The sequence below is a fragment of the Giraffa tippelskirchi genome, chromosome 4, assembly GCF_054371585.1.
Source record: "Giraffa tippelskirchi isolate mGirTip1 chromosome 4, T2T-mGirTip1v1.2.pri, whole genome shotgun sequence".
NCBI classification, from domain to species: domain Eukaryota; kingdom Metazoa; phylum Chordata; class Mammalia; order Artiodactyla; family Giraffidae; genus Giraffa; species Giraffa tippelskirchi.
In genome coordinates, this window is record NC_137278.1 from 41,636,827 (window position 1) to 41,649,158 (window position 12,332).

General features: G+C 36.8%; 1 protein-coding gene across 5 annotated transcripts in view; it reads left to right on the forward strand.

The window, feature by feature from the left end:
• The window catches only part of RAB1A (RAB1A, member RAS oncogene family), a 32,152-nt gene that overhangs the window by 13,215 nt on the left and 6,605 nt on the right, over positions 1-12,332 (forward strand). For 4 of the 5 annotated variants that reach the window (XR_014081731.1, XM_081588313.1, XM_081588314.1 and 1 more), the window contains exons 2-3: positions 2,953-3,025; positions 8,829-8,924. Coding sequence is in view for 4 of the 5 variants with exons in the window: in XM_081588313.1 (XP_081444439.1) it covers positions 2,953-3,025; positions 8,829-8,924 (169 nt within the window). In the remaining variant the exon portion in view is untranslated. The remainder of the gene's footprint in view (positions 1-2,952; positions 3,026-8,828; positions 8,925-12,332) is intronic. The other variant, XM_081588315.1, reaches the window with a different exon arrangement.

Consider the following 12,332-nt stretch of genomic DNA (forward strand, 5'->3'; position numbering starts at 1 on the left):
TTCTTTTCCATGTGTCTTGTCACGTTAGTGAAGCTGATGGTTTGGGAGAGAACAAAATAGGCTTCTTTAGCAAGACTCATCGCGGAGCAGAGTGCTCAACTCGTTATATTATTTATAATTGCTCTGGGCTTTAAATTATCAGAAACACATAAATGATGTTTCAAAATAATGCTGTTTGAAAAAGGTAGTTTAAAAAAATTGACTACTAATTTCTTTGAAACCATAATGTAACTTGTAACATAGTTAAGAAGCATTCATGGTTTTCTCCAGCCTTATGGTTATTCTGGAAGAGAGAAATTGATCTTTATGGTAATTAGTGACATCACACGCAACATCTGTAGCCCATTGCTGTCCTTTACCAGTACCACTGATTCAGGGCATGTTTATTGAGTGTTTACTGGATACCTGGCACTGTGCTCAGGAAAGTTGGTAAATTCAGGGCATTTGTTGTGTCATGCTTTCTGTTAAAAACAAAGTAACTGTAGTAGTATTGGTGCTGTGACTTTTCTTGCTGATTGGAATGTAAACTTGTAAGATACTCGTTGCTAATGTTCAGTGTTCATCATTCTTAAGAATTCATTTGGTCTAATTAAAGAGAAAGGTTCAATAGTACTGAAGCCAGTCAGCAAATGTAGTGACTAATAGAAGTTGTTTGGTATTAGGTATCAATAGTTTATTAAGGGTAAATTTTTATAATACCTACCCCTACTATCCCCTTTTATTCTTTAGGCTCTCAAATGGGAAAGGGTGTTAGTTATCCTGTGCTTCAATCAGCCCTTCTTAATCACTTATTTTAAAAGCTTATTTCCTTCTGTGAGCTTTATTTTGCCATTTACTAGGGCAGGATTTAAAAATTTTTTTTTTCTTTTTTGGTATAATTAGGGACAATAAGTGTACTACAGTAACTTGGTAAACCAGAAAGCTATGTGTTGTTTGTTTTTTAATACTCTTTTAATTTAGTTGGCTCCATTGAGTCTTAGTTGGCGGCCTGCGGGACCATTCCTTGTGGCCCACAGTCTCTAGTTATGGTGTGTGTGCTTTGGTAGTAGTGTCACTCTGACTTCGTTGCCCTGCAGCATGTGGGATCTTGGTTCCCCAACCAGGGGTTAAACCCATGTCCCCCCATTGCAAGGTGGATTCTTAAATACTGGACCATCAGAGAAGGCCCAGAAAGCTATGTTTTAATAGTTATCACTGTATAAACCTCGCTGAAAGTGTTAGTCTCTCAGTCATGTCCCACTATTTTGATCCCATGGACTGTAGTCCACCAGGTTCCTCTGTCAGTGGAATTCTCAAGGCAAGAATACTGGAGTGGGTTACCATTCCCTTTTCCAGGGGATCTTCCTAACCCAGGGATTGAACCGAGGTCTCCTGCATTGCAGGCAGATTCTTTACCAGCTGAGCCACCAGGAAAGCCACCTTGTGTTATAAATCTCGGTAAACAGTTGATTAATAATCCCATGGATAATGACGCCTAAACATCTTTCTTACACATAAATACACTTGTAATCTACATTTCATTTGCAAGTGTTATTTGGGTTTCATTTTAAGTGGATACCATTTTATAAAAACTAAGTCACAGGGAAGAAATTTAAGAATCATATCTTACAGAACTGGTCAGAGTTGGGAAGAATAGAATCTATGAGTGGTTCTTTTGGAGACCATGGGCTGACTGTTGTCTTGAGATTCATGAAAGGCTCCCTGGGGATAATTTTTGAGTTAGTCTCAGTGATGGTAAATGTGCATAAACATAGCCTAGCTTTCAGTGTTTTTTTTTTTTTTTTCAGTGTTTTCTGAAGTATGCTTTAATACAAGCTTAGAATGTTGGTAAAGTTGTGCGTTTACACAAACAGCCCCCTTGATTTTATTGCATCTCCAGTTTAAAATAAAAGGGGAGAATTCCAGGTGGATGCTAGGGAAGGATCATAAAAGCCCTTTGTTGGAGGATTGCTATGAAATAATGATTTGAGATTTGAAGTTTAAGGAGAGATTTGTTTCATTGGCAAAAACAAATGAAACTTTAACTTCCTGTATTCTAATATTGCAGAAGAGTGGGATTTTTCTAGCGAAAGTCTATTGGACTCTCCAAGAATGCATATCACTTATGTTTCCTTTCATTCATTGCTTGGACGTGGAAGTTCTTAGAGATTATGGGTGGCAGTGTCTATCTTGCTGCTGCTGCTGCTAAGTAGCTTCAGTCGTGTCCGACTCTGTGCGACCCCACAGACGGCAGCCCACCAGGCTCCTTCGTCCCTGGGATTCTCCAGGCAAGAATACTGGAGTGGGTTGCCATTTCCTGCTCCAGTGCATGAAAGTGAAAAGTGAAAGTGAAGTCGCTCAGTCGTGTCTGACTCTTCGCAACCCCATGGGCTGCAGCCTACCAGGCTCCTCCGTCCATGGGGTTTCCCAGGCAAGAGTACTGGAGTGGGGTGCCATTGCCTTCTCCGATTGTCTATCTTATTTATACATAATTCTGTCATGTTCAGTGATTCATCAAAAGGGCCCCAAACTGCTGTTTCTTGGGAGTTTGGGCTTCTATTAGGGCGTCCATGGGCTTTTCAGAAGCTGTGGTCTTCCTCTGCTGCTGCTGCTAAGTTGCTTCAGTCGTGTCCGACTCTGTGCGACCCCATAGACGGCAGCCCACCAGGCTCCTTCGTCCCTGGGATTCTCCAGGCAAGAATACTGCAGTGGGTTGCCATTTCCTGCTCCAGTGCATGAAAGAGAAAAGTGAAAGTGAAGTCGCTCAGTCGTGTCCGGCTCTTAGCGACCCCATGGACTGTAGCCTACCAGGCTCCTGCATCCATGGGATTCTCCAGGCAAGAGTACTGGAGTGGGGTGCCATTGCCTTCTCCGTAGTCTTCCTCAGTGAGCTATTATTCTTGGCTATATTTTTGTTGTTGTAGAACTTATAATATGCTTTTTATTAATGTGATTTTCTTTTTCTCTTTGCAGTGATTATTTATTCAAGTTACTTCTGATTGGCGACTCTGGGGTTGGAAAGTCTTGCCTTCTTCTTAGGTTTGCGGTAAGTTGAAATCAAAATGATTTTAAAGGAATTAATGCTGTGTATATTTTCTGGGTAGACAAAAGATAAAACAGTTTTATTCAGGATATTCTTCCAGAATTTTATATGTGAAGCCTCCAAATACACATCCTCAGTGATATCTAGACTCTTTAAATAGAGGAAATACTGTTGTTCCTAAAAGAAATTCAAGAAAACTGGTTTTAGAGTCAAAGTGTCTGATATTCTCCTTGAAGGTCAAACAATATTTCATTCCAACATAAATAATGAGTAAGGGAAAAATGGTAGGTTTGTGTTGAAAGTGACTTGATGGAAGACAAATCTTCAAGTAAAACTTTAGTAGAATAAGAAGAAAAAGCGGGGCCTGGCACAGACTATTTATTTTTTTGACAGTGGCATCGTTGTCATTTGACAGTGGCTGAAATTTACAAACTGATAAATAACTTAATAACTTTCAACCTAATAAATAAAATGCATGGTCTTGTTTGTAGTGTTTATGAACTGCCTTCAAATTTAACATGTTTTCCTTCTCACTGTCTTGATGTGAATCAGTGGGGATTATTAAGACCCTCTTGGAGTCCATGAGATCAAAAACTACTTTCCTAATAACACTAAATCATTAGTATTTACTGAATAATTACCTAGCAATTGTACTAAGACAAAAGGCGTTTGCCTTTTTTCACTCTGTTGATCTTTGCCCTGATGGTGCGAAAGCAATGGTAAGTAAAACTGCTAGTGCCTTATTAGTCCCATGTTGAAATAATGCTAAGCCCCAGATTATGCTCATAGTCATGGTGTTAACCTCTATTCGCTCACAGGGGCAGAAAAAAACACCATTATCACTTAAGTGTGTCTTTGATAAAACAGTAAAAATGATTAATTTTTTTCATACTTTTTAAAATTGAGGTGTAGTTGATGTTCAGTGTTATATAGGTGTTAGATGTACAATATAGTGATTCACAATTTTTAAAGGTTATATTCCACTTATTATTATAGGATGTTGGCTATATTCCCTGTGTTGTACAACATGTCCTTGTAACTTTCTATATTATACATAGTAGTTTGTACCTCTTAATCCCTTATCCCTATCTTGCTCCTCCTCCTTTCCCTCTCCCCGTTGATAACCACTAGTTTATTCTCAAATCTGTGAGTCTATTTCTTTTTTTGTTATAGTCATTAGCTTTTTTTTTTTTTTAGAATCCACATACAAGTGATACCATACAGTATTTGTCTTTCTCGGTCTGACTTAGTTATCATAATACCCTCTCAAGTCCATCCATGTTGTTGCAAATGTCAAATTTTCATTCTTTTTTATGCCTGACTAGTATTCCATGGTATGTATATATGTATGTATACATCTCCTTTATCCATTCATCTGTTGATGGACACCTAGGTTGCTTCTAAAAATGGTTAATTTTTAAAGATCTTGATCCTTGTTGAGTGTTTCCTTTTTAAATATTCTGTGTGAAAAAATGAGGAGTACACATAAAACAGTTTTACTGAAGACTGGAATGTATTGGTTGTCTCAGGGAGAGGAAAGCATTTGTATACTTGTTTCCATTATGAGCTAAACTAGCTGCTTTTTTCATTGAACTTTTTTTTTTTAACTTGAAAGAACAACTAACGGGCTATATTTATCTAGAATTGAATATTGGATATACATTTTATCCGATGAACAGACATTGTCACTTCAAGGGAAATATCTGATAGCATTTGTTGCCTATAATAACTTCAAGCTTTTCAAGGGAAAATTAGAATTTTTAAAAATTTGAAATCCACCACTGCAAGCTTGACAGCATCTCAAATACTTAATATTACTTTTCTGATGAGATATTAATGAGTCTCATGTATATATATTCATTATATATAATAATTTGAAAATGAGACCGTGTAAGTACCAGAATAAAACCTAGGTAGCTCTTTAATCTTATGTGAAAGTATTTTCTAACAGGAAAAAAATCAGGAAAGAAAGGACTGTTAAATTTGATTGCATTAAAATTAATGTTGACACATAATGTTAGAAAACAAACAAAAAGTCCTAGCAAAAAGTATATGGAGGAAGAGGTGATAGTCTCAATATAATACACTAATAAGGAAAGGATATTTGTCCTAATGGAAATAAGAATGAATGTGTGAGTGGGCAGTTTAAAAAAGGAGAAATACAAATTGCCAGTAAATATGAAAAAATGTTCAGTTTTATTTGTAATTAAAGGACTTAAAAATTTTTTTTTGTTGAGTTGCTCAGCCATGTCCAACTCTTTGTGACCCCATGGACTGTAGCCCACCAGGCTCCTCTGTCCATGGAATTCTCCAGGCCAGAATACTGGAGTGGGTTGCCATTCCTTTCTCCAGGGAATCTGACCAGGGATCGAGCCCAGGTCTCCTGCGTTACAGGCTGATTCTTTACTGTCAAAATTAGATAATACTTAGTATTTATTAAAGTGACAAGTATTAAAATTAAGAATAATTCCTAATATTAAATCAATAATATGGGTAGGTGGGAAGAAGCTAGCGTCTCTTGAGGAAAATGGCTGTAGCCTGAGGTATTTGTGCTTCAAAGAAAATCCTTTCCAGATTCCTACTGACCTAAGTCACAGGTTTTCAGTATTACCTACACAGAAATCATGCAGGAAGCGTTTTAAAAATACTGATTCTCAGATCCCTAAAATAGAGACAAGCTGTAAAAAGTATGATTAAGAAATGTATAATAAGCTTTGAGAGCACAGAGGGAAGAATCTCTTAACTACTGGCCAAGGAATTGGGGACTGTTTGGACAATCACTGTTGCCTGAAAAATGGATAAAAACTTCCAGCTGGCCCACGGGCTGGGGAGTAGGGGGATAAAGCTTGGGAGTGGGGAGAAAGAGATACTGAGAATTTGGACAGTTGAAATGGCAAGTGCAGTGGCTCAGAGGCAAGTAAGGGTCATTTAGGGCTATATAAGAATTCTATTAATAACAGCATTTATAAGTTTTTCTAACAAAGCACCTGGCATGTTCTAGTGCTGAATGTTGTTCTCTATCCATTTTCTATAGTACGTGATACTTACTTGACAATTTAAATTTAAAAAATGAATATCTAATAATGATGAGCATTTTGTCAAGTTGCATTCAGTGCTTCAAAAATATCCTTTTACCCAGTGATTCTGTTTATGCTGAAATGTGAATATATGTGGAGGATAAGTCAACATAGCTATCTCTAGCCACTTGGAATTCTCTGATCACATTTTACAGTTTTCTTTAGCCATCTTTGTCTCAGTGTCACGTACACATCTGATTCAGCATTATCAAGACTTGCCCACATTCGTTTCATTTAGTCCTTTTTCTCCTCCTTTTTGTTGGAGTGCTACAAATAGGAATCCCAAATGTGTCATTTCCTCTTACACACTTTAATACAGGGCTTCCCTGATCTCAGATGGTCAGGAATCTGCCTGCAATGCAGGGGATCTGGGTTCGATCCCTAGGTTGGGAAGATCCCCTGAAGAAGGAAATGGCAACCCACTCCAGTATTCTTGCCTGGAGAATCCCATGGACAGGAGTCTGGCAGGCTACAGTCCTTGGTGTTGCAGACTTAGACACGACTGAGTAACTAACACGCATACTTTATCATATAAAAAACATTTGTTGACTTACAAAATAAATTTTCCTGGTTGTCTTAAGAAGTGTGGTGTTAGTTTGAATCACAGTTCAAAACATGGTTCACACAGACTTATCAACATAGAGAACAGACTTGTGGTTGCCAAAGGTGGGAGGGGAGAATGGAGAGGGATGGGAGTTGGAGTTTGGGGTTAGCAAATGCAAACTGTTTTATATAGAATGGAAAAACAAGTTCCTACTGTATAGCACAGGGAGCTATATTGAGTTTCCTGTGATAAACGATAATGGAAAAGAATATGAAAAAACGTCTGTGTATGTATAACTGAATCACTTTGCTCTATAGCAGAAATTAACACAACATTGTAAAGCAACCATACTTTAATTAAAAAAAAAAAAAACCCATGGTTTATACTTTGGTTTCATTGTTTCACTGCTTAGTCTTTTAGAGTTTTTCCAACTTCCCACTTCCCACCTCCTCCTTTTTTATTTATGTATTTTTCATGTCACTTTCTTTTTGCAGAAACTGGGGCAGTTGTCCTATAAATTGTCCGACATTTTAGGTTTGTCACTTTGCTCCTCTGTGGTGTCTTTAAACTTGTCCCTCCTGTTTCTGTAATTGGAAGTAAGCCCCAGAACAGTGCTTTATCTATCATTATGGTAGTTACTAGTCCCTTGTGACTATTTAAATTTAAATAAAATTGACTGGAATAAAAAATTCAGTTCCTTGTTCTCACTAGCCACATGGAGCTACTGGCCACAGTATTGACAATCACAGCCTATAGAACCTTTCTGTCATCAAAAAAAGTTCTTTTTAACAGTGTTACTCTTAATAGATTTAGGCTTGATTGAGCCTAAATCCATCTTTGTTAGCAGAATACTTCCTGAGTGGTGCTTTATGCCTGATGATTGTGCAGTGGGGTTATGTGGTGAAAGCGTGATCTCTCCATTTACATATCTTTTCACTTAAAAAAACTGAATTTTGTTTTCATTATGAGTAAAATAATTGTAATAGGTACTTGAGGGAAAAAAACAGGTGTAATTTTAAAAGTTTAGCCTTGGGTTAAACATTGTTCTTACAAAAACTTATACACAAATGTCCATAGCAGCACTATTCATAATAGCTAAAATGTAGAAACCACCCAAATGTCCATATCCATACAGTGTACTATTTTTCAGCCATAAAAAGGAATGAAGTACTGATTCATGCTGTAACATGGCTGGGGCTTCCCTGGTGGCTCAGTGGTAAAGAATCTGCCTGCCAGTGCAGGAGAGACAGATTCAATCCCTGGTCCAGGAAGATCCCACATGCTGTGGAGCAACTAAGCCCGTGCGCCACAAGTACTGAGCCTGTCCTCCGCAACAAGAGAAGCCGCTGCAAAGAGAATATCCCCATGCACTTCAACTAGAGAATAGCCTCCACTCACCACAACTAGAGAAGAACCAGACCCAGCACAGCCAAAAATAAAATAAATAAACTGTGTGTCTATATATATATATAGATTTAAAAAAAAAAAAGGCTGAACCTTGAAAAGTTTATGCTGAGTGAAAGAAGCCAAACACAAAAGGTTACATTGTATGATTCCATTCATGTGAGGTGTCCAAAACACAAATCTTTGAAAACATAAAGTAGATTAGTAGTTTCCAGAGTCTAGGGGGAGAGGAAGAAAATCCTGCTGGGTCTAGGGTTTTCTTTTGGAGTGAAGAAAATGTTTTGGAATTAAAATAGTTGTGATGGTTGTACAGCCTTCTGAATGTACTAAAAACCACTGAGTTGTATATTTTAAAAGGGTGAATTTTATGTATATGAATTATGTCTCAATTTTAAAAGTCATAACTAAGAAATAAAATTGACTTCTAAAAGAATTTCAGGAGAAGGACATGATCATAGGTTTGTGTTGAATAAACTGAATAACCAGTGGGGGTGGAAGAGCGAGAATTCTGCTGATTAGCAAATTAGAAAAATCATTTGTAATCATTCAAAATATAAGACCTTCTCTGTATGATATATGTCAAGAATTTGCCAAGAGATGATTGGAAAACTAAAGAACAGCTATTGGAAAAAAAATCTTAAACTGAGTGCAGGAGCAGGATAGAGTGGCTGTTCTCAGATTGTTAGGTCTTACAAACTTTATCAGCTTTCTAGATAAAAGTTAACATTTCTTATTTACTCTATTGAACATTCATTTTAATTGTTAACTTTTTTCCCTTTAGGATGATACATATACAGAAAGCTACATCAGCACAATTGGTGTGGATTTCAAAATAAGAACTATAGAGTTAGATGGGAAAACAATCAAACTTCAAATAGTAAGTAATTTTTGGACTAGAAAGTTTTTGGAAATTATTTTGGTAAATTTAGAATGTATTTGTTCTTACTGTGTTAAAATGAAAGTATCTTAGGAATCATTCATCTGTGACAGAATGGTAGAGTAAGAATTGTTTAGATTGAAATTGATTTAAGATTACCTTCTTCATTGAATTTTCTGTTCACAGTTGAGAAATACATGTTTTAAGTCAAACCTGGTCCTAGTTCTTTCTCTTGTGCTTTTATCAGTGGGGTCTAAGGGGTCTAAGTTGATGTTTGTTTACTTCGTCTTATAGAAGAAGTATATTGAGCAGTTTTCATATGTCTTTTATTGTGCTGAGTACTTTGGATCCAGGAAAAACCTGGGAGAGGTTCTTCATATTTGTTTTAGTTGAGTATTTATTAGATAGTATGTTCCAACTCTGCAGAAATGTAGAATTTTATTGGAAGGGAATTGAGCTTTTCTTACATATTTTATAGCTCAGAAAATGGATGCTGAGAGATTTAATGACTTGCCTACCATTACTAGCAGAACCAAGTGACCCACAGCTCTCTGTTATCAGTATATTGTGTTCCTGTGCCATCCTCACTCCCTTACCCATCCTTAAAACCCCAACCCTGAATTAAAAATAGGCAGTTGTAGTAGAAACTTAATATAGGTCTGGGTACTACCAGAATGGACATACCTTTGGTCTTTAACAAAAAATCTTGGGTATCTTTTAGAATTGGCTCTTAGTATGAGGTAACATAGAAAACAAGTGACTGCTCTTTTTATGGAATTGATAACACCCTGAACTGGAAGGAGTTCTGAATTTGGAGTCAGAAAACTTGGGTTTGTTGTGTTCATTCTGTTATTTATTAGAGAGTCATGGTTTAACTTAACTTCAGCCTTTTTCCTGAGACTCAGTTTCTTACCTCTAAAATGAGTGTGATGATACTTGACTTACTAATAGGTAGTTGTGAGAACCAAATCTATAGGTAGCTGTGAGAACCAAATCTATAGTTCTTTGTATGTATATATGTTAATCTGTGTAAAAACCCTTTGCAACTGCCTAATCAAAATTAATTTCTATTGGGAGCCTGCCATTTAGATTGATCTTAACACAACCTGTCATTCCTTTCTGGAAGCATGTTTTCAGAACCTTATACAATTTGGGTTACTCCTATATTTTATAAGTGCCACTTACTAAAACGTGATTCCTAAAATCAAATAAAAGATAGTATCTAGCCAGTGTGGACTACATGGGGTAAATTCTCCTATTGATTTGGTCTCTGAATTCTTTTTTTCCTCTCAGACTTTAGGGACTCTTGCCATTTTCTCATCATTGATCCATACAAGTACATAAAAAGAAAGCCTGAGTTTACTACATTTGCTATCTCAGTAACTATTTTACCTACTAGTTTGGGTCTTAAGGTTTTTGGTTGTTTTTTGTTTAAGTCTTATATTTTGTGACTAGGGCATTAAAAATGTAAATGCAATATTTTACTTTTAACCCTGCTACATTTCACCTTGCCTGGCTGGAATTACCCTTTCATGTTTTCCAGGTCTTTAAAAAAATGATTGGGTTTATCTATATTTTAATTATTTTTTCTGCTTTTCCTGTTCAAGTGTGCCATCAGGGTCTTTATCACAGTTGGTGATTACAAAACATTCAGCACCGCAGTGCATGTATGGAGTCCAGTCCCTTGAAAGGTCTCTTTCAGTGACTGTTGATTCATTCACAAAGCTTTATGGAAATGCTTACATTACACAGGCATTCAGACAGATTCAAGGTTGCAGGGATGGATGAAACATAGCCCCATAGGAGATCCCATTTCAGTGAGAGAGACACAGCTGGGAAAGTCAGTTTACCTCGTGATTATGAGGGGTAATGAGGATTATGTTCATAAAGGGTGATCAGTTACAGAGGGAAGGTACTGTTAGGATGTAGAGTCAGGAGAGTTTTCAGAGTGGCAGGAAGATAGCAGAAATTTTACTCTTTGGGTGCCACTGCTTAGCTACAGTTCTTTAACATGTATTCAGAAACAGTTTCTCCCTGTTCTTGTCCTATCCTTGTGAAAGGGGTTAGTGGGTGGAGAAGAGAAGGGAACTAACATTTATTGAGTAGCTACTATAATCAGGTATTGTGCTAGGCATTTTATAAACATTATTTTGTTTAAACTTAGCAATCTTATAAAGTAGTGCTATCTGGAATTTATAGATGAAGAAACTGTAATAACCAGGAACCTAAATTTAATGTTTTGAAGTCAAATTGACTTTACTCCAGAGATCTTGCTTCTCCAAGGGTATCCTGAAAGACTTGAGGCTCCTTACTGATGGTCTTCTGACTCTAATAGGCTAGTACTTTGGATGAATAAGGTAGCTTTTGCTTGTTTTAGATGAACAATTGTTAACATATTACTTTATTACTTCATTATTATTTTTCCCCCTTGGAGTATGTTAAAGTGGTTATTGACATATTTTACTACAAAAATACTAATTATGCATCTCTGTTTTACTATGTAACCACCGTTACCACTTCTAACAAAACTGACACTAATGCCTTTAAAAAAAATTTTTTTTTAACTTTTTGTTTTGTGGTATAGCCAGTTAACAATGTTGTGATAGTTTCAAGTGGACAGCAAAAGGAGTCAGCCATACATATGTATGTATCCATTCTCCCCCAGACTCCCCTCCCATCCAGGCTGTCACATAACACTGAGCAGAGGTCCATGTGCTGTACAGTAGGTCCTTATTGGTTATCCATTTTAAATATAGCAGTGATACTAATGCCTTAATGTTATCTAATATTCAGTCTGTATTTAAATTTCCCCAAAATTGCAGCTTATTTTTAACAGCTCTGTTGGCTGGGTCTTAGAAAAGCAAGTGATTTCACTCAGTGCTCCTGAACTTTTTTTTTTCTTTTTTTTTTACCATTTAGGACACTAGTGGGGAGCAATGTCAAGTTCACATATTTATTCCAGAACTTTACAACTTATTCCCACGAAAGGCTGTTTCATCATAATCTCCACTTGTATTAGGCCACAAGTCTATTTTTTGTTTTTTTTAATGGTTAACCATTAAGTAACTGTTCGGTTATTTCCCCATCAATCAAGTATTAGTTTTAGTAGGGTGTGTGCTAAGTTGCTTCCATCTCTGTGTGACCCTATGGACTATAGCCTGCCAGGCTTCTTTGTCCATGGGATTGTCAGGCAAGAATATTGGAGTGGGTTGACATTTCCTCCTCCAGGGGACACGACTGAGGGATCTAACCTGTGTCTCTTATGTCTCTTTGCCACTAGTGCCAGCTGGTAAGCCCGTTAGTGGGGGTAGGTAGCTTTTCTAAAAAAAAAAAAAAATTTTTTTTAGAAAGAAAGGTCATTATTTAGGAGCAATTGAAACAAAATTCTCATTGCCCTTGTTAAAATCG